Source organism: Taeniopygia guttata, chromosome 1A (assembly GCF_048771995.1).
Source record: "Taeniopygia guttata chromosome 1A, bTaeGut7.mat, whole genome shotgun sequence".
In the NCBI taxonomy this organism is placed as follows: Eukaryota; Metazoa; Chordata; class Aves; order Passeriformes; family Estrildidae; genus Taeniopygia; species Taeniopygia guttata.
Window position 1 is genome coordinate 23,773,961 of NC_133025.1, and position 27,461 is coordinate 23,801,421.

The 27,461-nt window shown below is 38.2% G+C and overlaps 1 protein-coding gene across 3 annotated transcripts in view; it reads right to left on the reverse strand.

Annotated features, from left to right (window-relative positions):
- Positions 1 to 27,461, reverse strand: part of CFTR (CF transmembrane conductance regulator) — an 87,969-nt gene that overhangs the window by 57,299 nt on the left and 3,209 nt on the right. For 2 of the 3 annotated variants that reach the window (XM_030257297.4, XM_072921614.1), the window contains exons 2-9: positions 17,882 to 17,992; positions 14,618 to 14,729; positions 9,653 to 9,868; positions 8,666 to 8,755; positions 7,194 to 7,357; positions 6,582 to 6,707; positions 2,539 to 2,785; positions 145 to 237 (exon numbers count right to left, since the gene is read on the reverse strand). In XM_030257297.4, the coding sequence (XP_030113157.4) occupies positions 145 to 237; positions 2,539 to 2,785; positions 6,582 to 6,707; positions 7,194 to 7,357; positions 8,666 to 8,755; positions 9,653 to 9,868; positions 14,618 to 14,729; positions 17,882 to 17,992 (1,159 nt within the window). The remainder of the gene's footprint in view (positions 1 to 144; positions 238 to 2,538; positions 2,786 to 6,581; positions 6,708 to 7,193; positions 7,358 to 8,665; positions 8,756 to 9,652; positions 9,869 to 14,617; positions 14,730 to 17,881; positions 17,993 to 27,461) is intronic. The other variant, XM_072921613.1, reaches the window with a different exon arrangement.

A 27,461-nucleotide genomic window follows, 5' to 3' on the forward strand; every position in this document is an offset into this window, starting at 1 on the left:
TGCTAAGTATTCCTTACCTGCTGAAAGCTGAAGCTAGTTAAAATTAAAGAGTGTAGGCTGCTCTTTTTAGAGAGTGTCATGGCAAATATTAAAAAAATATATATACACTCTGTGTTTTAATATAGTTTGGGTAAAAGTACCAACCTCATCCCAAAAAGCTGTTACTTTGTCCAGCTCAACCCCAGTGGTTGTTAGATTATACTCCAGAGCCTTATATTCTTTTTTCAGCAAGAAATCCTAGAAACACCATGAAAGCAGATGAAACAGTAAGGGACAAGGTCATATTGCACAAAGCAGTCCATATTTGCCTACACAGAGTACTAATATTTCTGGTGGCACTTTTGCATTACAGTGCTTTCAGCAAGAGGCATAAATATAAATTATACATTTTTGGATGCAGATGAAATGTTCTTGAAACTACCAATTCTTTCATTTCTAGTGAAAACATAACCATAAAGGTATTTGGTTCTGATTTAGAGAGAATATCAAAACTGGGCTCTTGTTTTGCTTTCAGGACTTGTATCTGGCAAAATCATCCCTCTGAGATCAACCCTTTTCAAACAAAGCTTTGGTTTTGGAGTAAGATATAGAAGGTTGGACTCTGGTAAGCCGTGAAAAAAAGCAACTACATGCTGGTTTCTCCCTTTTCCAAAACTGCTAGAGTTTAAAAGAGTTAAAGAGTTAGAATGATCTCTCTACTAACAAAAAAAAAAAAAAAAAAAAAAAAAAAAAAAAAAAAAAAAGCAGATAATGATCCTGGCATCAGCCCAGGGCTCATGTTGCCTTTTGGGATAGCATTAGTAAATAAGAGTAAGGCTATGATAATATAGGAAAGACATCCTCTCTGTTCCATTCTTTTATTAAGGTTATATAGTCTGTAGATATCATCTCCTCCAAATTCTGGGTTTTTTTAATTATGTGGTAGCAAATAGATCTACACAGGCAATACAATGGAAAACCTAAGCAGGCTCATGGGGAAATCAGTTCTCAACAGTACACTTGCAAATTTTCCAAGCAGAACAAGAAGAAGGGTTCTGTTGGCATAGCAATTAAGCTGCTGATTGAAAGGGCAGGAACTTAAAAACTGGAAGGCATGACACACATGGTTTATAAAAAAAAAAAAAAAAAAAAAAAAGGAAGTGATAGCTACACTTTCATAATAAAGGACTCATCCAGTGGAGCTCCTGGAGCAGTAATAGTCAGAGAGGGCACACTGATTCTGAAATATCATGGTCTAAAAAACATGTGAAAATACAATAACCCAGGGGGTATACCTGGCCCAGTCAACTCTCTAAACTGTGATAGAAATTAAATCAGAGAGATGTGTGAGTAGCTTATTATTCTTATTTATGTTTCTTAAGACTAGTAAATGGCTTTGGTGTTCTGGGACTTTGTCCTATCTGTCTATGGGGTTATACTGAACCTGCCACAAGAGATGGATTCTGGAACACCCATTTGCTAGTATCTCCAAAGACAAGCACTCACTGAAGTGAGGGCACTGTTGTGACCACTGGGATTGCCAGTTCTGTGACTGTGTCCAGAGCATTGGACACACTCTTCCAGGAAACAGGAGAGACAGGATACCTCCACTAATGCCTAGGGAATTTGAGAGCACAAGGAAAGCCTATAATGGAACCTAACAAAGCAATCTTCTTAATGTCAAATAGAAAGGTTTATGGCTAGATTCCTTGAATTTCCTGCCCAGTTAAAAATCATAAAAATACTACACCTACTTCTTATTCTAAACTGAGGTTCAGACATTTGATTAAGATCTTTAGGTTTTGTCTTAGTTATTTTTATCACAATAAAAATAATAAAATTTATGTTCTACAAAAATCCTACATCTAAAAATATGCAATGAAAAAGGTCTAAGATTTCACCCCAAAATAGTGTAAGAATTCTCTTCCTAGGGAGTAATTTCAGAACAGCAGGTTAAAAATATAGAGTTAATGAGAATCCAGCCTGATTTTACTCTGCAGATAAGCCATTCATGCTGGTACATGAGCAATTGATCTCAGTAGGTAAGATAGGTAATAATTATTTGACTGGTACCTTAGTTATGTTTGCTAGTCATAATGAATGAGATGCACATTTGCATAAAATGCAAAGTCTCCTACTGTTGTTGTCACTAATATCAAGAAAAACAGAAGATCTGTGACTTCAGCTCCTGGAAGCTATGCTATATAAAACATGCACTAATTTTGAACTTCCTTTTCTGAAGGAAAAACATCTCTTAAGCACCACAAGTCATGATTTTATTAAGTTTCTTGTCCTGCAATAGAATAACTAACTAAATGTCACTGTTTCAAAAAAAAAAAAAAAGAAAAGCAGCAAGCAGGTAGTATGAGACTCGTGTGGTTATGCTGCCTGGGGAACAATATCAAGATTTATAATGACACTTCATGGTGTTTAGTCAAAGCAACATATATTCAAAAAGTCTGCATAAATGCTGTGTGCTTTTGCTGATCAGCTGACAAGATAACATGATATACAGAATTAGCTTACGTACTTGGGAAGATTTTAGCCCATGTACCATACCTGTATTTTGTTTATTGCTCCAATAGAGTCATACCAGGTCTGTACAGAGCCGGGAAACTGCCTGGTCACTGTCATTCGAAGAACAATGCAGAAGGAAATGGTGGTGAATATTTTTCGGAGAGTAATTCCTTTAATCACAGCATACGGAAGCACAGCTAAGAACACCACAAAAAAGCCCGAGAAGAAGAAGGCTGAGCTGTTGAAATATCTCACATAAGCAGCTTTTCGGGTAAGCTTCAGTTCAGTTCTGTTGAGAAAAAAAAAATGCAAATAATTAGTATAGGATTTCACAGTTTATAACTTACAAATATTTTGGACAGAACTGTTGGCATAACAATTAACTCAGAGGTTTGCTCATCCTTCTTCTTTTCTAGAATTGCAGCTAAAAAGTAAGACTCCAAACTATTTCTGGGCCTAAAAAATCATTAAAGTCAAATTTTGACATCAATGTTCAGAGGTCTCAGACAAAGTAACAATAACCTGTCACTACTTACACTGAATAAACCACAAGCCTCTACAATTCCTGGTACAACCAGCCTCAAGCTTCTAACACTTGTACATCTAATGTACATCTAATGTGATTTACCCCAGAAGCAACATCCCATACTCACTTAGATACATAACTCCTCTAGAAAAAAAGATACTTTGAAATGCTATATTTACTATATGTTACCATAAAAAATCTTTACAACAGATAATCTGATTCTAAAGTCATTTTCTTTTGCATGGCAAGCTACTAATGGCTTCACCTGTGAATTAAGGTGCCACTTAACCTCAGTTTGAAGATGTGGAAGGCAGGGAGTCTGCTCTCCACCCTCCTTTCTCCATAGAAGCTCAGTCTACAGAGAAGCTTACTGACTCCTGTGCAGTCAGGAATGCAATCAGTGATTATTCCTAGTTGTTTCCACAAGGCCCATGCATCTTATAGCAAGCTATAAAATAAAAAGATAAATAATCCAGGGGATATAAATAAATTTCTGAGTTGATAGCTCTAAACTCATAGTGCTGAAGATTTCTATTGCCTGCTCTCATTTTGAGCCTGTTCAGTTCACATCCCCCAGGTGCCCTGCAGTGCAATACAATGCTGCAGCTCAGTTTTGCCTGGACAGAAGCACCTCTGCTGCAGTGACAGAGCAGTTGCTCTCCTTCAAGAGCAATTAACTGGGGCTAGAAATGGTACAAGACCCAAGATGCCCATTCACTGGGTGAGTGCTGACCACTGGAATACCGTGCAGAAATTCATAGTCACATTGTTGATGGAAATATCTGGTGTTGCAAGGCTGAACACCACAAGCTTTATGTGTCTTCACATATTGACCAAGTGTCTGCATTTCTTGTTAAGTCTGTATTAAAGCAGCCAGATGTGCAAGTCACTACCATGATAGAGCTCCTACCTGAGGGAAAGGGCCTTGTAAGTCCCTCCAGAGCTTGTATGAAACTGCAAGTGGCAGCACTGAATAGGGATAACAAAGATTTTGGAACTTGGTGCTCATCTATTCCCACATAAATGTCTGGCTAGAAGCTATCAAAAAGCCCCCCAGTTCTGAGGAGCACAGCCCTACTCCAAAGAGGGAGAATGAAGCACTAACACTTTTTTTCAGTATGTTCCCAAGTACCAGCTAGAGACTGAAGCACAAGCAAAAGTTTCCCAGAGGTGGTTCTGTCTGTAATACAGACTTGAAAGCTCTGTGGATAACACACTTATTTGGGACAGGTCTTGCTGATGCAATATGGGTACTTGAAAAGAGATGCAAGGGACCCTACGAGCCTTGTGCATATACAGAATGTAGACCAGTGTGTGCCTGGTTTTGGAGCAACGCCGCAGGAACCAGTACTAATACATAAGCTTGAGATCCTTTGCTTAATATTAAGATGTATCTCTGCTGACAAAATACAGACACTTCCAACCTTCACCTTCTCCAGAGCTATGCTACTGTTCAGAGGAACACTTTAGTGGAGTGATTTTTTTACTTCTCGGAATACATTGCACAGCCCATAGGAGTGCAGGTATGTTTATTCAGGCACCTTTTATGAACAGTTATTTTCAGTGCAAACTTAAGAGGGCATAGAGTAGACAGCCCATATTGGGGTCTCTGAAGCTGATTAAACTGGCTTCTATCAGAAAATGCCAGCATGCAAAAATGGTTTTGTGATGACTGAGTTGCAATTCACTGGATAAAACACACACATGGCTTCAAGCACAAGGTCTTGTTTCCTAGCAGCTCCACAAACCAAATGACTGGGAGGTCCTGCTGAGCTGATTCCACAAGCCAAATTCTGGTGAAACTCTGATATTCCTGGGTTGACTTGCTCTGGTGATGTCTTCACTGAGTGACCTGCTGGATGACTTAAAAAAGTATGGAAGAATCATAGAATTATAGGATGGTTTGGGTTGGAAGGGACCTTAAAGATCATCCAGTTCCAACCCTCCAGCCATAAGCAGGGACGCCTTCCACTAGACCAGGCTCCTCCAAGCCATATCCAGCCTGACCTTGAACACTTCCAGGGATGGGGCATCCACAGCTTTTCTTGGCAACCTCTGCCAGTGCCTCAACACCCTCACAGGGAAAAACTGCTTCCTAGTATCTAATCTAAATCTACCCTCCTTCAGTTCAAAGCCATTCCCCCTTGTCCTATCACCATGTACCCTTGCAAAACATCCCTCTACAAATTACTTGTAAATTCCCTTCAGGTACTGAAAGGCCACATTACCTTATTGTGCCTTCTCTTCTCCAGGCTGAATAATTCTAATTATCCCAGCCTTTCTTCATAGGATAAGTACTCTTATTGTAATATTGCTAGCATTCTTGTATTTTAAAAATCCATGCATCATACAATAAGAATTAACTCCAGCATTACAAAATTTGCTATAAATTATTTTAGAAAATATAGCTAATAAAATAACAGTCAAATTTCCAGGTTTCTGTGACCAGTTTGTGGACTACAATTTATTTAATTAATTTCTAGAGGATTTGCTAGCATGATGTGTTCTCAAATTTCCTAAAAGCAGTACATGTGACTAGTGATATCACGGGAACACTAAACTAGTTCCATCCTCAAGCTAGTACTCATGACCTGGATTCAGACTGAGTTTCTCTGATTGTTTACAGTAAATAATTATAAATTTTAATGGTAAAGAACACTTCACTTTCCCTGGATTGTCTTTCAGAAAGCAGCTGAACAAGAAGGTGTTTGTGGAACAATATAATTTTATGTCTGTTATTTACATGATAATATGACACTTAAATTTCTTTTATTTTCCCAGTCACACACCTGGCACAGAATTTTATTTCTCTGTAAAGGACTAAACAAACACACAGAACACATGGGAGAGTTTTCATGCAGCGTCACCCATCAATAAATATGTCACTTCTCCCTTTGCCCTGAACTCCTTGTCGGTAACAAAGACTTCCTTCTCACAGGTCTCAGATAATTTTTACCTCCTTTCTCCTTCAGGTCTTGTAGTTACAGTTCAATCCTTATATTAATTGAGAAGATAAGCATTCTACAAGGCCATCTACAGACAATAAATGTTAATGTAAATGTGCAAGATAAATACATGAATCTAATTTACTCTTTTCACAGACTGTATGCAAATTTTATAACCAGCTTTATTGCATTTCTCACAAAATGACTGCACAGGATTCATATTGTTTCCTTCACCACAGAATAGGGATGTCTGTTAAGCCTTAAGTAACCATCACAAAAGGGCTTTTTATTTTAAGATGAGGACAGGGCTGGCCAGAAACAAAGACAGATCCCACAATTGTTTTACCTGTGCAAACTAACCACTGAAACATCATTATAACAAATGAGGAAGTAAATAAAAAACCTTTTAAAATCTCACCTCATAGTAAACTTAAAAAAAAAAAAAAAAAGGGAAAACCCCCCAAGCTGCAGTGTGGGAATGCATGGTTATTTTATTGAGAATTAATAGTTGTTGCTTTACTTCTTAACTAACATGACCACAGGTGATTTTCATAGCCACCTAATATTTTTCCTGAGCACATAAAAAAATTTGTGTAACAAATGAGCACACTTACTCACGGATGTTTTCAATCATTTTTTCCATTGCATCTTCCCAACAATAGGCTTTAACTGACTGTATATTTTCAATTGTTTCTGAGGTGATGACAAGTCTCTCATTGATCTTTCCTGCTCTCTTATTCCTACAAAGTAAAAATAAAGTAGGTCACTCTTCATCTTTTTCATCCTGTATAGGTAGTTTGTATCCCATTAGATCTTATGAAAACAGCTTCTATATATGCTTCTGCTTAAAATGTTTACTTTAAAAGAATTATTATGGAGAATATAGACAAAATTATTAAAAATCAAATAATTGTTTTAAAATAAGAAAATACAAACTCTAAAAAGAATGGATCAAGTAACAAGGAGTTTTAATTCTAAAAATTCTAGATTTAATGCTACATTTAATTTTAACACTACTTCATGTTTGACTTTCAAATTTTTAAAGTTTAGACACCTGCTCCAAAATATGTGAAATTTTGTCTGTAACTTTCCCTACACAGAAAACATTCTTTGGACTCATCCTACATAATGCCCTGACCAGAGTCTCTTAATCAAGTGGTACAAAATTTTTAAAACCAATGTGTTTCAGGAAAATATATTGAAATATTTTAAAATATTCTTGTCACCTGTATTTCATCATCATTTGTCCCAGCCAGGCTTGGAATAAGACCATGACTATTAGAAAAGCAAGTCCAGAAAATGCAGAAGCTTCTAACATATCCCAGAGCAATCCCATCAGTAGTGCCACTTGTAATGGTGCAATCCATACAAAATGAGCCAGAGCAAGACCCTATAGAAGTCCACAGAAGAAAAAAAACCAATGAAAATTAGAGCTGTGCTCTGAAAACTACATGAAAATTATGTAGTCATTAAAGTGACACTTTGAAAAAGATAGTGAAGAGTGGTACAAATATTTCCAGTAGAAAAACAAGTTTATAAAGGATGACTTGTGATCCTGAGCACATAGAATTATGAGTATTAATTATGATGACAGTGCAGCAATACATATACATTGCATGCCTAAACTTTGATTTTTCTAAGGCAAAGTTCAATATGCTGCTGTTCCTTTCTTATGTATATTAATGAGGAAAAGTCACACTTTGTAAGGTAAACAGAATTTGGCATCAATGATGGCTTTTTCAACCACTGTAGGATGAGAAAAATACTTGTAAGAATCTTCTGAGTGTTTTAATCTGATATAGAAGGCAAATATTCCTTTTGTTGTATGAACATGACTAGCTCAATGCAGTTCTCATTCAGGAGATTCTGGAGTGAATCCTGTGATGAGGTGCACAGGGTCTGTGTTACTGCAGATGCACTGCTGCAGTGACAGACCACTTGTCCTAATTTGTGCAGTGCTAGCTGGCATTATTCTTTCTATACAGTCATGTAGTGCTTCAAGTAAATGCACCCTGCAGTTCCAACCATATGCCTACAGTCTGATCTTGTGTCTTTCATGGGAAGCAAATCTTATACTGCCAAAGGGCCAGTTAAACACACATGAAAAACAGAAATTCATAGAGTTTCTAGTTCCTAAATCCAAAGGGATTTGCTATAGTCTCTAACAAAAATAAGTTTTACAGAAGACTCTCCAAGATTTTTTAAGACAGATGTCTAAGTCTTCCTACCACAGTCTTACATGAACAATCCCTTTTTACTGGACTGGGTAATAATAGGAACAGAAGGTTAAACCTCATCACTTGTTCAACGACAGAAATGGACTGGATCACCTTAGTAAAAATATACAGTCATCAGGAAGTAGTATGTAAGGATTTAACCAGCAAGTTCTGAATTCTATGAAACCACCTGTTTAACAACCTTAGTCTCACTGGACTGAAGAACAAACATGGTTTTATGACTCAACTGCTTTTAGGTTTCCTCTTCTAATCAGTATAGGAGATAAAGAATGTCATAAGTATCAGAATGAGCATTTATGTGACTATGTACCAACACATTTTCTTAAGGTAATGAATGAATATTACGTCTACAATGAGCACTCAGGGAAGTTCTCCATTTATGCTTCCTTAATATCTGTCATGAATGGCTTGACATTTTTGTTTGATGGATCACCAAGTGAATTAAGCAACTGATGACACACCTCATCAAATTTGTTCAGATTGTTGGAAAGAAGACTGACCAATTGTCCAGTACTTATTTTATCTAGAACTCTGCTTGAGAGTTTTAGGATCTGTAAAAGAAAACAAAACCATAGAAAAATTGTCATGTAAGTTATCTCCATAAAACTCAATAAATAAAGATAAAACGTATAAGCAATGATGCAGTAGTATAAGTAATAATCCACTTATTTTTTATGCTATAAAATAAAGTCTCATTAAACTTTTTATTTATGTCACTTGAATTCAATATAGCCATTAAATTGCTTTAAAAATATTGATGTATTGACTTAGTTCTTGCTTTCTGTTGAATATTTCATGGATATAGATATATATGCAAATGCAAGTTTTAATTAAGCCTGCATGCTGTGTGCTGCTGTGCATGCTCAAGAATCTCCTACTGCTGCCTCTCTTGACAAATATTTTTGAAAGATGATTTCACAGTGAGCTTTATACTACAATAACTAAAATGTTTGTTTAAATTATCTTATTTGGGTACTGGTAAAACAAAAACTTTTTAAATCTTTCTATTTTTGAGCATGTGATGGGTAAGTATCTGTTGATTCTCCATACTATAGCAATGTAACACAGTATCATTCAAACTCAATCCCTTCAATGTCACATTTATTGTTTAAATCTTCACCTCTAATTCTCTTTTGAAGATATTCTTTGGCCACCAGCATGTTATTCTTCCTCTGCAGTACACATTTTTAACAGGAGCACATTGGTAAAACAATTAAAGCATCTCACACAACAAGTCTGAACTCACAGAGGCTGATTTCAGTCAAACCAGCTGTAGGTGTTTAATTCTTTGGACTGGGAAGTTGAGAGCTCTCAGAAATTGCTAGCCACATTATTCTTCTGTGTACTTTGTGTACCTTAACAAAGCTATCAATCTTTCAACAGGCTAGCCTAAAAGTTACATAGACTACAGACAGAGGCTTGGCTTTGAGTGTAAATGGAACAATTACCTTCTTATAAATCAAGCTAAACATAGCTATCCTCATTTGCATTCCAATATGATGAAGACCAAATATAGCAGGGTGTATAAGCAGTGTTCTCACAAAAAAGAGAAGGCACAAGCCAATGCCCAGGTAGTAGGCTATGGATCTTTCATCAGAGTTGTCTGGATCATAAGAAGCTATTATTCTCCCCAGCAGAAGGGGTTGCACAGATTTGGTGACTTCCTGTAGAGAAAAACAAGAAAAGTAATTTTGGTCAGCAGTTGGCTTATATTTTTCAAAATGGCTAACATTTCAATTCAAAGTCTCAACAAATGAGATTTGAAGTCTTATATCCTAAATGAGGAAGTCAGGCCTGTTTTCTGTGCCAGCCATAGAAAATTGCAGTAATTGCACAGGAGAACAGACAACTCACTGCTGTCTAAGTCTGTGATGCTCCTGCAACTGCACCAAAGCAAATCTAGCTCATAAATTTTGTTTGATCATTTTCTACGAAAGTGACAACTGAGATTAGCTTCCACATTTACTTTACAGAGTTGCAATGGATTAGCCATATCATATGACTGTTTAGTTTATCAGGCTGGATGTCTGTTTCGGCTCTAGGGAACAATTCTCACTGCACTTTACTGGATTTGCAGGACAAGGGAAGCCTCAGAACTACCAAAATGAGCACTACCATTCTCACAAGAGAGTGAGAATATAGTTAAAACAAAAAATAAATGGAAATAGGAACAGAATAAAAGTATAAATAACTGGATCATCTCCTCAACAGTTCTAGACACTGTATCCAGTTTTGTAACAAAAGCAGGAGGAGAGGAAGTAAATGGTAGGGAAGGCAAGTTTAATAGAGGTCCCAGAGAGAAAACAGTCCCCACTATGCTGGAGGCCCTGGCACTCCCCATCCAGGGATGAGCAACAGGATAGAGAACCAGAGTAGGAGAGGAGAAAGAGGTTAGGTGAAACCACTAAACTACAAGGTATTCAAATGATTTGCTAAAGACCTGACTTTACTTTAGTTTGCTATTACATTTGTCCTCAGACTCCTTTTCCATTGTAATTAAACCCCATCAGTGTTACCTCACCTTTGTCTTCCATTTCCCTCTCTGCCTCATCTTTCTCATACTTTCACTCTCTAACCTCATTTTTTTTCCACCTCTGCCTCTTGCCTTTCCTTACCCAGTCTTTCCCAAAGAACTGCAAAAATCACCTGTGTGCTGTGGTTAACCATTTGCTAATCTACTGCACGAGTTCAGAAAGACATGAAGCAGTATATGCTCCTTTGCTTCACTGTTATGATCAGTTTAAAAATACATAGTGCTATGAACTCGCATACATCCCCTTATTCTTCTTTCTGTTGTGTTGCAGCAGAAAGCATGTGATACTTCCAAAGTAACAAGACATTACTGAATTCTTCTGTACAGAGATGTGTTAAATTCTGTCAAAAATTTACCAGCACAGCCTTCCAGATGAAAATCACACAGACCACCATAGAGACTCAGAGAAGAGAACTGGTGAAGTTCTACTGTAATTAAAGTTCTACTGTGATAAATAGATTGGAAAAATCCTCTTTCTTTTTTTTTTTTTTTTTTTTTTTTTTTTTTTTTTTTTCTCCTTTGGGTTTTCTTATACAAAAGCAATCACAGGTACTTCTGTAACCTGGACTGTGATCCATTTTGAATATTACTGTTGCTGGAGCTGATATTCATCATTCACTTTTTCCACAAAAGAGGTAGAATTTTACATCTCAAACAGCATACCTGTACTATGTGCTACATTACCCAAATTAAACACCACTCTGTTGTAAATCTGGAGCCAGCTTTGACAAAGACTTCGGTGTTATTAGTGGGCAAAGGGAGGAGTGTTTATTAAAAAACACATGACCCAAGGCAGCTGTGCTTAGACCATATGCATCCCAAAGCATCGAACCAAGACTCCCCAAAACTCATAAAATACAAAACATTCACCTCTCAAGGACAATACGGTGTTTTCATATTGTTGGAGATTCCAAGATAAGCTTTTCTATATAGGCTTAAAATAGCAACATTTTCTTTGTGTGTGTTTACTTTTATTCCAGTGAAAATTACATGTTCTGCTGCTGTGTTTGTTGTGACTATAAATGTATTGCATACATTCTGAGCTTGCTGGAAAAAAAAGAAGATTTACAGACTAGAATAGTGGCTGGCAATAAGCCAAGTCATACACTATCTCATGGGGCATAAAAGTCCAGTGGTTTACAATGGAGATTTATCAGCTTGCTTACCAAAAGTATTATCTAGTATACATACAAATCAAAGCAGAACTGCCTGGTTTTCATTTCTCCTCTTGTAAACTCAAAATTACCCAATGATATAAATATGAATAAACGGATTAAAACAACCTGCCTAAAAAAAAGAAGGGAATTTGTACACCTAAGAGAAAATTCAGCTTTCAAGAGTCATATTTTGCCATTGCCTGTCCTTATTCTCGCCTCTGTATTCATCATAGGCCACTGAGAAACCTGTAAGTGTCCCCCTCACCATAATCTTAATTAAAAGAAGAGAAATGAGATTATGACACAGCATATTGTGCTGTTCTTATGCAACAACAACTTTTATGTTACATGTATCCCCCATATGTTCAAACGCTCTGTATTTGAAGACAATAATGCACATCTCTTCTCTGGCATATGGCCAAGAAGCACTTCCCTCCCTGCCTCCTCACTCACACCCGTGACCCATATGCGAGAACTTCAGGAAATCCTCATTAGGGTCCCTTGGGACATGATACTAAAACCACTTCTAAGTTAATGTCAGCAGTTGTTGTGCCTGACTGGAAATATAAATTTCATAGCAATAAAGGTAAGACCAAAATACAAATAGAATCAAATCGATCCTCACAGCAAAGTACCTAGTTGGCTAGCTGGTATCAAGCTAAAAAGCAAGATTTTTGTTTCACCACCATAACACCTTTTCCTTAAATTGTAAGAGTCATATTCTGACAGAGTGAAGAATGGAAACCATCTCAAACAGCAGGGGAGGAGATACATTAAGTGCAGCAACCCAATGTGCCTAACATAACACTATTTATGAGGGGGAGTTGTAGTACTCTAGGAGGCCAGAGCACAAGAGTCTACCCTGCAATAACATCATTACCTACAGCGCATCAGGGACAAGGGAGAGATGGAAAAAAGGCTGGACTTAATGAGCTGTGATGCCAGCTGAAAGGACAACTCCACAAACAGCAGGGATGTCAGCACACTTTAAACCACAGTCCAAGAAAGATGCCATGAAAACGGTTCAGAGATCAGACAAGCAAAAAGCTGAAAGGCAAATTAAGTTCAAAAGAACACACAACTTGGTTACACCTATGCCAGTACGGCACAACATCCTGTCCCCTTTCAAATTTATGGCAAAGCTCCCATTAATTTCCGTGAGCAAGGCCTGCAAAGAACACCAGCAGCTTTAGGAGCAATTTGGTTTTTTTACAATTCCTCTTTCAATAAAACAAAGTCGCTTTAAATAAAATGAGCACTAACAATAATAGAATCAAGAATTTAAACTAAGAGTTAATCTTTCCATTTTCATTGTGGAAGGTGCAGATTCGTTTACTATGTGTTTAATTGCACATATCTGTGATTTCTTAAATAAATTAAAAAAAAAAAAAACATTCACACAAGCAAAGAATATGACTCAAAAATCCTGCAGTCTTGTTCTGTCCTCACCCCATCTAAAATTGCACTCCATTTAAAAAGTGCATAAGGCGAAATCAACCCTGCGCATGCACACCCACACACATTGCCTAAACTTTGGGAAAGAGTTATCCTCAAGACTGCCTGAAAAGCCCTCAGACACTTCTTAACTTTTAGCAGGAATGCATTAGTGCAAAGGTTCTGGCTGGCAGACTCCGCAGGAACAGCTATTACAGTGCATGGTAGGCTGCATTTGTAGAACCATTTTGTTGTCAGTGGGTTTTTTTAAAATGCAAACCTATCATGAGTAAGAAGTTGCTGGCTTAGTGACTAAAAGAGTTTAAAATTTAAATGCAGTAATGAGATCACAGGAACACATAAAAGGCATGATTGAGTAGGGGTCCACAAATATAGTGTCATCGCAAAGAAGAGCTGACAAAAGTGATAAAAGAGTAGAGAAAGCACAGTCACCACGCAGCTCCTACATAGCAAGAGGCCCTGTCCTAGACAGCTAACTGCCTTACCTGGACAAAGACAATTTAGGGTCCAGTACCTAAAGGGCATCCTCCTGAAACTACGCTGCCCCCTGCATCCACCAAAGAATGGAAGCTCCCCTTAGCCTTCCTTTTGCTGACACTGTATTTACAGAAACCTTTTTTCTTTTGCTGTCTCAAACTGCAGTGGTTAAATTTAGTTACAATTTGGCTTTAGCCCTTCTAATTTTCTCTCTACATAACCTCACAACATCGTTTTAGTTCCAGATTGCCTGTCCCTCCTTACAGAGGTGATATGCTCTGGCTTTTACTACTAAGTCAAAAAAATTTTTAACACAGATATTTAATGTGCATATTGGTTAACAGCAAATTTCAGATTTACACATACCTAGTGAGACACCATTAGCAATAAATTATTTTCACAGCTCTTAACCCCAGTGATAAGATTGTCAAACAAAGAGGTGGCGTTTGGTAAGTTAAGGTAATCCTACCTAGCATGTTGGAAAGGTGATAAACATAATCAGTTCTGGCTGTCACATCAAGTTCCTGATCACACACCTAGGAGCACTAACAGCACTAGAAACATTTAAAAACTATTAATATGTATGTTTTAAAGATATTAAGATATTATCAGAAAATATATTTTTAAATGAAAATCCCTGAATACATCTCTGTATTTACCACCTTTGTAAGCAATACACAGAGGAAAAATCCGTAGCTATTCACAATGCTCTGTATTAATTCATCAGTCCCTAAAACTTGGATCTATCTAAGGAACACTAAAAGCTTACTAAAGAGGAGAACAATTCTTACCCCTAAATATAAAACTATTCCATAGAACATAAATTTCCAGAAAAAGCATCGCCGAAGAGCATTAATGAGTTTGGGTTTCTTCTCTGAAGTTGCCAGCTCTCTGTCCCATTCTCTGAAAAGAAACCAAAACCAAAACTATTAAACTGTATGAGCAAATACATGGGTCTATGACTGTGACATACTTCAATTCACTCAAATATAACCGAGGATATTTAGCTTAGGTGGCTAATGAAGGAAAGCTTTGCAGAGACCCCAAGAATCTGGCCTTTGTGGACTTGATAGATCAATAAAAGTTCAAACCCAGTTCAGCCACATATTTGGTAGTTTTAAATACTTGGTCATACATCACCCTGTGGGGAGTTATTTCATGAAAAGGTCACATTGTATGTTTTAAAGAAACCTACTGTACTTAAAACCAGAGTACAATAATAGGCAAATAAACGTTTTGGAGCTCTTCCAGTCTGCAAAAAAGAAAGCACCAACAAAGCATCAAAAATGTGACTTTTCTATTGCACAGCACTATTTTAAACCTTGTTGCTGGGACAATAATTTTCTTTTCAATAATAAATTGTAGACTAGAAGCAATGCTGTATTCAGAGAACATAAGTTTTGGCAACATTTAATTTACAGATTAAAGCACTCCAGAGAATATCCTCAACTAACTATTTTATCAAATTTTCAACAGAATATTAGATTAACAGAATATTTCATTTATAAACTATCAAAACACATTTAGCATACCAGTGTTCTCTATAAATTCCACTGCTTTGTATCAGCAATGGAGAGACGGGGACAACTGAGCCGGATCAGAAACTGATTTTTATTGAGAATACAAAACATTTATATATGGTTTTATAGGTATGGTACTTACATAGGATTCTATTTTTGGTAAAAATTTCCCATTGGTTACACATTCTTCATGATAGTAGCTACCTGGTAATCAGGACAAAGTTTCATAACATGTCTCTTGGTCACTTCTACCCCAGGGAGCAGTTTCCTGTGTCTGTCTCTCCCATGGCTTCTGCTCAATCAGGTCTAAGATATCAGGCTGCTTTATCAGTTTCATTTTACTCTCCATCTTATCTCCCATAGTTTGGAATACTTATGCCACACTGCAATTAAAATTGACTGGATTGGTACAACAGTGCAGATGTAAGCTGCACTGGAACATCGGTGAAAGCTACAATGTCAGTTGGTGGAAAAAGAATGGGTTTAGGCACCTCTGTTGTAAGAGTTAGTCACAAGTGCAGCACAATTTCTAAATTAGGACCCACTGAAATTTGATAAAGAAGAGTGGAAACCTAAATGAGGAAAGTCGGAGTATGATTTCTGCAGAAACAATTAGTCTGTCAACAAAGGAAAGGTATCAAAGGAAATTAATAACGTTATTTAGTTGAAGAAAAAATAAACCAAGTTTTTACAATGTTATTTTGGGAAGAAAGAACAGCATTTCTGCTGTCTCCATTTTCAGGGAACCAACTCTGAGTCTAGCTTCACTCGTCACCCTGAAACTGTGCAGGATCTGCTGCTCCAGCTGGATCCCTATAAATCTGTGGTGCCTAATGATATTCATCTGAGAATCCTCAAAGAGCTGGCTGATGTCACTATAAAACCGCTCTCAATGATTTTTGAGCAGTCTTGGAATCTGGAGCAGTCCCAGCTGACCAGAAAACACTGTCCCAGTTTTCAAGAAGGGCAAGAAGGAGGACCCCAGAAAAATACAAGCCTGTCTGTCTCACTTCAGTGTCCAGCAAAACTATGGAGAAGATTATTCTGGGAGGTATTGAAAAACACCTGAAAGACAAGACAATCACTGGCTACAGCCAGCACAGCTTCATGAATGGAAACCTGATTTCCTTTTCTGACAAGGTGACCCACCCAGCTGACCAAGGGGAGCCAGTTGATGTAATCCCTTTGGATTTCAGCACAGCTTTTGATACTGTCTGTCACAGGATCCTTCTGGACAAAATGTCCAGCACTCAGCTGGATAAACACTTTATGTGGTGGGTGAGAAACTGGCTCATGAGTCAGGCACAAAGGGTTACAGTGAATGGGGTGACACCAGAATGGTGACTTGTCACTAGTGGGATTCCACAGGGCTCCATCCTTGGCCCTTCAACATCCTCATGAATGACTTGGACATTGTACTGGAAGGGATACTGAGCACGTTTGCAGATGATACAAAACTGGGTGGAGCTGTTTGAGGAGCCTCCCTTTTATGGGCAGGGAGGTCCTGCAGAGAGACCCTGACAAAATAGAGAATGGGGCAGTCACTAAACATATCAACACAAGCTCAACATCACAAAGTGCTGGGCTCTGCACCTGGGATGGGGCAACCCTGGATGTATGAACAGACTGGGGAATGAGATGTGGGAAAGCAGCACCACAGAAAGCGACCTGGGGGTCCTGGTCGATGGCAAGTTTAATTTTTAGTGCACTGGCAGCCAGGAGGGCCACCTGTGTCCTGGGGGGCATCAGGCACAGCAACACCAGCCAGGCAAGGGAGGGGATTGCCCAGCCCTACTCTGCTCTGGGGCAGCCTCACCTTGAATATTGTGGGCAGTTTTGGGTGTCACAATATAGGAAAGATATAAAGCTATGAGAGTGTCCAAAGGAGGGCAATGAAGATGGTGAAGGGCTTTGAGGGGAAGACATGTGAGAAGTGGCTGAGGTCACTTGGTCTGTTCAGCCTGGAGAAGAGGAGACTGAGGGGAGACCTCACTGCAGTTACAATTTCCTCATGAGGGGAAGAGGAGGGGCAGACACTGATCTCTTCCCTGTGGTGACCAGTGACAGGACCCGAGGGAATGGCCTGAAGTTCTGTCAGGAAGGTTTAGGTGGGATATTATGAAAAGGTTCTTCACCCATAGGGTGTTTGGGCACTGGAACAGCTCCTCAGGGAAGTGGTCACAGCACCAAGCTTCACAGAATCCAAGCAGCTTTTGGACAATGATCTTGGGCACATGGTGTGATTCTTGGAGAAATCTTGGTGTGATTCTTTAGGATGAAGATTTGATGATCCTTATAAGTTTCTTCTTACTCAGCATATTCTGTGATTCTGTGATCAATGACAGATATCACAGGTACCTGTATATTTAGACCATCTGGGTTGTACATCTGCACCAGGGATCACAGTCATGTCCAAAGTACAACTGTGTGCAATCAGCTTGCACAAAACACTATTTAAACATTTCATCCAAAAGCTTTGTAATAAAAATTGCATTGTGATTCCTGAAAATAATTTACGTAATTAACCGTTCATACCTTTCCAGTTTTTCAGAAAGATTATCAGCAGAGTCTGCAGAAGGGATTTGATAAATATCTGAGAGCTCCAACCGTCGTCTGTAACCCTTTTTCAAAATGGGGTTTGTCCATCTAAGTAAATATTAAAAAAAAAAAGTTAGAATTAAAAATATTCTAGCATTAATTCTGGAATTGCTTTGTCTCACCCTGAATATTTTCTCACAGCATCCAAGTATATCTACGTGCACGTGCACTCACATACACACACATATATGACTCAATATAGTGCAGGCCTGCATTATATTTACAAAATTATATTGACATAATATTAAAAGAATAATTGTGAAACTGCTGCATTTTATAGTTTTGGGGTGGGATCATGTCCCAAACTTCTTACTGAGTCAGCAGGAGACAAATGAACAGGGGGTTGAAACCTTTGTTCAGTATTTCCAAATATGCTACGTGCTATGTCCATATAAATGAATAATAAATCAGAACTACAGTAAAGTGGACATGTAAGTCTCATTCCTATCTGCTCTGATCTGGGGAGACCCCACCTGGAGTACTCAGCACAGGAAGGACAGGAACCTGCTGGAGCGAGTCCAGAGGAGGCCATGAAGAGGTTTAGAAAGATGGAGAACCTCTCCCTATGAAGAAAGGCTTGCAGCATTGAAATTGTTCAGCCTGGAGAAGGGATGGCTCTGGGGAAATCTTAGAGCAGCCTTCCAGAACCTAAAGTGGGCCTCCAGAAGAGGCTGGAGAGGAACTTTTTACAAGGCCATGTAATGACAGAACAAGGGGGAATGGCTTTAAACTGAAAGAGAGCAAGTTTAGATCAGATATTAGGAAGAAATTCCTTACTGTGGGGGTAGCCAGACACTGGAACAGGTTGCCTAGAGAAGCTGGGGATGCCCCATCCCTGGTGGTGTTCAAGGCCAGGTTGGATGCAGCTTGGAGAAACCTGGTCTATTGGAAAGTGTCCCTGCCCATGGTAGGGGGGTTGGAACCTGGCAATCTTTAAGATCCCTTTCAACACAAGCCATTCCATGATTCTATGACATCTTGCATTGCAATATGCACTTAACAACACAAATCTTGCACAAGACTCCTCATAAGATATTCAATGTCTCCATTATACACATATTTTGCTTTTTTTTCCCCAAATGTCATGTTTAAAATTTCAATGCCAATTTAAAGGGCATGCTGAGACAAAACAAAGCAGGAAAAGGCTATTCCAAATGGCTACTCTGTAGAGAAAATCTTTATAAGCCATGACTAATTTTATCAAACAATTCACATCCAAAAAGGCCTATGACTCTCCAAGTATCAACTTATACAAAAACCTTCACCAGATTCTGTTCAGAAATCTTTTTGAAAGCAAAGGACTAGATCAGACATAAGAACTATTTTGAACTAAAGGTGTATTTTGAAACTACTTGAATTTCTGCTTTACTGTCATCAACAAAAATACTTTCTAAAAAAAATTAAGTGCCTGCAAAAGAAATAGCTTGTGGTTGACTGCTATCATACTTCCATGTAAACCAGAACTAAAAGCTACAAAATATATGCAATAATGTTTTCCACAGTCACTCAGAAAATGCAAACATCTTATTGTACATGCTTACCTGTATGCCTGTAAGAACATAAGTCATACACACAAAGTAATCCACATTCTCAATTGCAGCCTCTGAAGGTGCAAAAAAGTTGATACAAAGGTAAAAAAACATGATTGAGCACTACAAAAGTGCAAAAAGGCCTTATCACAACAGATGAAAACTACTTGTGTGCAAATATGTGTACACACATGCACACTTTAACATTTACTTTAATGAAGTTACAAATTGCAAGAGGCAGACTATAATCCCCATAATTCAGTAAAGCACCAAGATATTTCCCAAGTGCATGGTTATATCACACCCATGCAAAGAGAACATGCTCTAATAAATTGAAGGAGTAGCCTTCATTTCTGCAATAATAGTATGGTTTCAGATGAATCATATGACTTCTAGCTCAGTCTTTCACACCACTGTAGCTGAGAAATAACATGTGATTCATGGTACATTATAGGAAGGGAGAGTTAGGAGAGTCCACTTTGTAGAGTCAAGTCACTGAACTCTCATTTTACCATTTGGAGATGATAAAACATCCATAAACTTTACAACTACTGGAAATAGGAGCCAATATTTTTCAGAGATAAAATGGATTGGAAGAAAACCTTTTAATTACATGTAACACTTACACGAAAGTCTTTCATGATTACTGCAAATGGTATATCAGGTACTGATTTTTATTTTAGCAGATCCTGAAGACAGAAAGGAGCAGTTGCTCTTGGCTTTGTGCACATCTTGTGGAGAACTGGCTAATCCTTGCCATTCAGAAACAGAAACTCTCATTAATTTCTGTTCTCAGCTTGACCAACGTCCCATATACGTAGATATTTCAGTAATGACAGAATGAATACAAGTTATGGGACACAAAACCACTACTGCAGCTGATACAAGGAAGTAACATACTTCCTAGGCAACTTCTTTAATTCACAACACTGTAGCTAAGTAATAACCTTCCTAAGCCCCTTAATAATGCTTTGAGACTGCAATAAGCAATTCCCAACCTGAAAAAAGATAAATGCTTTACAGTTTCACTTTTTATGTTTTGAGAAAACATTTTTATTACACTGTTTCCCTCCACATATTTGATTTTATTTATTGTTTTGATTAACACCTACCCTGGCATTTTGCCACACCCTGAACTAACAAAATGTGACTGCATTTAGAAAGAGCTGAGTGGCTGTATTATCATTTGGGGAAGGCAGCATGCTTAGCAGATCTTCTGTACTTCTAGAAATGTCTCTCATTTTACTCAGTGCTGTACCTGTGTTAACCAGGTGCATTTGTCATTGCCATCAAAATTATGTGGTCCCTAAACTACCCTCCCCTCCCAAGTCAGAGTTTGATACAGACGTATGCAGTCCTCCTCCTCATCTCACTGCTCATCACGGTAGCTGCAACTGTGCTAGATGAACTCCTCCAGCCAGCCAAAGGAGCAGTGCTGACTCCTTCCCCAGGGACCTCCTGTCTGCAGCCTGCTTCCTTCTGCAAGCTGCTGGCTGGGCTTGCCCAGAGATGTTCATCTCCCAGTTGCCCTGGCCTTGCCTGGAAGTCCCACCCTAACGAGATCTGGCCAGTTTGTGTCCCTGTGCCCAGTGGCTTCAGGGTGGGGTGGTAATCGTGGGAGGAGTTGGCCTCATGTGTGATGTTTGTCTCAAGGTGGATTTTCAACAGCTGCTTGAGTTGTGCAGTCAAGAACTGAGCGAGACAGTTTGTGTTTTATTAAAAGGAATATACTAGACCTAAACCACATAAGTATCTAATAAAACAAATTTTTTTGCCAGATTCCTATAGCATTCCATTAGCCATTATGTTCTAGATTCTTTGCAAAGATTTGAAATGCAAAATGACTATGAATTTATTTTAACTGGCAATATAATCTGTAGTTATCCATGTTTCCATAACACTAGGTGATATAGCTCAATTAGAGTTTGTCAAGGAATATGACTCTTCTAATTTTTTGGCTTTTTGGAAACAATTAAGCAGTGTTAAAGCTGAGGTTTTCCTGAGGTTGTTGAGAAATGTATTCTGAAAGGAAGAGAATAAGAAGGAAGGGAAACAGATTGGCTTTACAGCATTATGTTAGCAAATGCCATCGGATTACTTGCTGGCATTTAATGAACCCTTTCACAGAGAAACCTGTAGTGCTGTGAGAGTTTTGCCACTAACTAGGAATGTTATTATGGGTACACACATATGAAACCCAGCAGGGAATAAGTTTCAAGGAGGAAAGAAGAAAAGAAGGCAAGTTCCACATCCATTATCTACTGCTTGTAGTAAAACATACATTATGAGCTCGATATGTAAATATTAAATATATATATATATACACTGTTTGGTAGATTTCTAATGACCATTTCTTTGTCATTTACTTAAGCAGTATGTAACAGATTTCTTATTACAGCTATTGCTTTCTTCTGCATGTTCAGAGTCATCCCACTCAAATTGTATCAATAGGACAGATGTCTTTGGCTTTCCAGAGAGTATTAACACAGACAATTTGTCAATAGGATTTGACTCTTCCTTAAGGCTGCTTTGCATGTCACTGAAGACAGAAGGGGCATCTGTGTTGCTAAGCCAACTGCCCAGATCTTCTCCCTGAGCACAGGAATATCCTAGCTCCATCAGGCTCTTCAGATCAAGAAGCACAGTTTGATGAGACAGCAGCAAAACAGTGGTGCTGGGCTACCCAAGACCAGCAAAAGAGATCAGCTCTAGTGCAAGGGTCGCTGATCAGACTGGTGCCATTTCAACAGCTGCTCTGTGCACAGCACAGCAACATCTACTGTGCAGCGCAGAGGTGACCATGGTTTCACTCCCCTCTATAAAGCATTAATACCTGTGCAAAATATAGTTAAGCATAGCGACTGCAACTCCTAAGGAACTGGTCCTAAAATTCAATGAAGAGAGCAAGAAAAGTGCCTCTGGCTTTAATTTATCTTTCCTTCTAATAATTAAGGGAAAGGTGGGGGGAGGCCAGGGAAGAAAGAACATCATCAAGCTGTAATTATGGTGCTTTAGAGCCTAAGTTTTACAAGATGCTTGTAGAGCCATTAATTCTTACCAACTGCAAAAAAAGGCTGAGGTACCACGTAGATCTCAGATGTTCCCAAAGAATTCCTCTGACCAGACTATGCCGGAGGCTCTGCACTGCCATCCTCCCACAAAAGATACCCATCGCTCCAGCAGCAGCAAATTGTAAATTGTTGCTTACTTTATACTGGAAGTGGCTCTACCACACAAAATACTGCTTCTCCAGAAGAGTGTCTGCACCACCAGCTGTCTTCTCTGAGGTGATCCTAGCTTTTTGTGATCCTTGCTAACAGATGGGACAAGTCAGCATGCCCATGGAGCACAACAGCCTTATTCCTGCCCCCAGCCCCTTGGTTACCCTCAACAGAGTAGGTTTGCAGTTATTTTGTTTTCAATAACAACCTACTGAAATAGCATGTTATATATTCTGAAAACTATATTAACTTTAGCATTTCTCCCATTATAAACAAACAAACAAACAAATACAATATAGCTTAATATTTAAATATAATTCTTGCAGGGTTTCAACAAAGATAAATGCAGACCCTACTGATTTCTGGTTTTTTGTTGCAGTTGTTTTTCCCCAGATCACAAAAATTAAGATTTTAATTTCTTCACTAATAAACAATTCTTCCCCATGAGGTGTTATTTGACATGGAAAGTATTTAGCTGCAATATTATTGACTCTGCCACTAGCTGTGAGCAGCACCATTTTAAGAATAATCAATGTTCTGCTGAAACCCTGGGATTTCAATAGCAAATCTTAATTAGGATTATGCCTCAACAATTCTTGGGGAAGTCTTGTCTTTTATGCCCAGTTTTTGTGAAGTGACACTTATTCAAATTATTATCTAATTGATAAATACTTTTTTAACAGAAATTCAATACTTTTTTCCTTACAATTAGTAAGGTAGTCAACATATTTCAGTTTGCAGAAGTCCAGAGAAAACAAAGCACATCAGGGGATAGGTTGTACAAGACAGAAGGACAGAATATATTAATTGCATTGTAATCTGTCAATTGTTTATGTACCAAAGTCAAGTGTAAGGTATGCTTCAAATATTTCTTTAAGAAAGCTAACAAAAAAGCAGTGGTGATGATGTGCTATGAACAAGGTTTGCCAGGCTCTTTCAGCATATACCTACAGCTGGGCTGACTAGGAGAGGATATTCCTCCATCTTCACTCTTTTTCTCAATTATATATCCCTCAGCAATAATAAGAGAAAGATTTCTTTTCCCCTCATCCTTTGAAAAAACAAGAAACATAAGAGAAAGTTTGCATCAGCAAAACTGTAGCAGAGCTCAGTGCTATTCGTGATTTAACTGAATTTTAAAATCTTCTAGATGTGTCACTGGAAGTGATAGCAACATATTTCAAATTATCACTTCACTGTGTTAGCCATGGATTTTTTAAGATATGTTTCATAATAAAATAACAAAAAGTTGCACATCAAGTGCAATGGCCCTTTCCAAAACTATGATTTGGATCCCACCCCAATGACTGATACGTGGTCAGGTATAAACAAAGAGGAGAACACAGTCACAATTTATTTAATTTTAATATCAAGGGTCAAAAAGTAAATTACCATTACAGTAATATGGAATCAACCCTGAATTAGGTGTTGCTTCTCTTACTACTTGCTCTTTGCCATTTTCTCTTTATGATGCTACTCCTTAGCATGATTCTTGCAAATTAATGAGAAAATGCCTCATATCTTTTGATTTCCATAACAGTCTTGGACTTTGAGGAATGCATCATTGAGAGACCTCTGTGGTTTTGTTTCCTTTGTATTATTACCTACAGAGAAATACAATCATTCCAGAACTTACAGATTATCTTAAAAATTAGTAAAGGTGAAAGTTAAAGTGAGATGTCAGAATGACTCCCAACAGGGAGATGTTAGAATACAACAAAGGTTCACATTATTATAAAAGTAAGGGGAAAAAATTAAGGATAAATGTCAACATTAAAATATGGGAGTGTACCTAAACCAAGTACTTTTACCAGCCATCACTTAGGATTTTCTCCTTCTGGTTTAAATTGAAAAGCTTCTGGGTTAAATTGAAAAATGGTGTTTCAAAATATGTTTTAAATGCCTACTTATTCTCTCCTAAGTTGGGGAGTTTCATGACAATGCATCCTTGGATTAGCTATTTGCTGAGTGAAAGAGCTCATGCAGATCCTTTTGCTTCTAAGAGAGGGACTGATATGTAAACAGCCTCTGAGGTTTTGCTTGTCTCACCCAGGCGTACTCCCACTTGCATGGAAGGCAGTTGAACTGCATCTACAAATTCACATGGCAAAATCTGGCAGTGCTTCAATGTCTCCTTGTATACTAGTTAATTTTCACCTTTAACTCACTTATTTCAGAGGACATGATGTTTTCAGAGGACACACTACCTGGATGTCAAGTGGGCACCATCCTGCCTCCACAACTATACCTACACTCGTATGCTGCAAAGCTGGGGCGGTGGGTGGAGAGAAAAAGCATAAACCAAGATAACAGAAACATCTGAACTCTTGCAATAAGTCACAATATTCCCACCACTTTGAAATTTAGCATTTCCAAAAATGTACACATTGAGAGACTCAGATTCTTCAGTATGAAAGAGGTGATAACTGTTCACTGCAGAAATATTCTGTCGCACCAGAAATATCCTTGCGCAATCAAAATTCTGACCAGAGTTTTCAGGCAGATTGCACTAACTCCACCACACATTTCTGGGACAAACCACAATCCTTATATATCCCACTTTCTTCTTGACAGAATTAGTAAAGAAACTTTTTTTTTAACCATCTTTTATACTATCTGCTTGGGCTTCAAGATCTTCAAAATATACTGCCTTATCAAATATTTTGCATAGCACAGAGGATTTCAAATTTCTGTCAGGGCATTTAGAAGCGTCTATAATACAGATAGTAAATCTACTAACCATGTCACTGCCTACAGTATTAAAAAAAAATCAAGTATTTGGATGGATTACTTTCTATCTCACCAAAACGAAATAAGCATATAGAAAATAACAAGGTACAGAGAGGTCTGCAAATATTTCAAATGTTTGATAATTTATTTTGAGTATCAAGATAGTAAGTCTTCTTCCTGCAGGAAGAAAACAGACTTTAAATATACTTCAGAAGTCAGATGCAACTTGATCTAGGCATCTGTGCTTTAGAGTTACAAAGCAGCCAGAGAAGATCCCTGTGTTACACAAGGTTTGCACTGTTGGTCATTAGACCAAGGATGCACTATCAGGCTGAGCCAAGGGCACAGCTTAGCCTTATTGTTAAAGAAGATATTCCTCTGGCTGAAATTACTTAAAGTGTAGGAGACTCTGCTGCCTTTCTCCAGTTCACTTCAAGTTTCATATTTTACCCTGGAAACGGCAAGAGAAGTGAATTGTTTCTAAAGGAGTCCAAAACTTGCATGCACATCTTTGAACCATGTGACTTTCAGAAGCTGACACCTTGCTGTTTTAGATAGCTCTGAAGGACTGGCAGACCAGCAGCTCTGCAAGGACCACTGGTGGCAGCAGACAGATGATCAGGTAGCCTCACAGGGCCACCTGTGCTGCAACTGCATCTGTGCTTGGTTATCACTAACAGCCAGGATTTACAATTGCCTGGGATCAGTGAAAGGCAGCTCATCAGGGCTAGATACATACTGGGCCCTAAGAACACACTACAGAAAAATTGTCTTTTATAAGTGACTGCCCTAGAAAGTGAGGCATGACACTCTGCCATTCGCCTGCTACTGTAACAGAGGCTCCTTCTTCAAAGGGGAAAGGTGACCAAAGTGCTATAGCTAGGTATTGATAAGGGAGGGTCCAAATATATATTGGTTATGACAATTTCCAGACACCTGCCCTCCAGAGTGAAATTTATACACATGAATTAGGCATTTAAGCTTCCTATACAAAATCTGGAACTTTTAGGAACTAGAAACAGTTTCAGGAGAAACGTTTAAATGTACACATTAAATCCCAAACTTTGCAAGGAAAACACAAGATTTTTCAACTAAAGAATAAAAATCCTAAGTAACTTGTTGTCATTGAATTCTAAGATATGCAGTTCAAGGATAGAGCAGGGACTACCCAGGGAAGGTCTGGCTTTAGCTCCTTTTTCTGAAGGGAATCAATTTAATTCTCACGAAAATGCCAGAAACTATCTTGTACAAGGTACTCTTAATCTTGAAATTATGACTGAATTAAGCTACAAAGAGTGATAGAACAACATTACTGTAGCACAGGGGCTGAGTACTTTCAAGACTTAAGTCCTGAATTTTTTTTATCCACCTTAGAGGTTATTAGCAGACTTCATAAGAAGCTTCACACCAGGAATTAGGCTTGCAAATAAGTTTTTTTATTCAGAAGAGTAGAGAATAACTCTGGATTTATGCTCTAAAAAGTAGCTGAGCCAGAGATAGAGAACTAAAACACCTTCACTGCCAAACACTGCTAACACTTGGTCTTTCTTCCTAGAAGAGGTGAGGTATAGAATTGAATTCCTTTTCCTAGCCTTCACAATGCACACAGGGCAGAAGAATGAATCTAACATTTATCCCATACTGGCTAAATTGTTCTAGGAACCCCTGGACAGCTGTATAAATGTGTTTCTTTTTCTCTGGTTTGGAAAGCAAGAAGAAACTAGAGCAGATCTGATTGACTGAATCCATTAGAAAACTTGACACAAAAGCTGAGTTATTTCTAATTTGGATTTCATAATGAATCAGGCATTAAAGTACTAGGTCCTGCAAAGAGTTGTCAAGATTGATAGGTACCAAAGCAAACGTATATGCTTAATGAGTTGGACACAAGCACAAGGATTACTTTTTGAGAACTTGTATTTTTATGTCTAAAGTTGCTTGTAACGGAACAGTAATAAAACCAGAATTTTCTCATAGCTGCAGTCATTTCTGAAACTCCAGCAATACCTCTGTGTGCCAGTTCACAGATAAAAATTG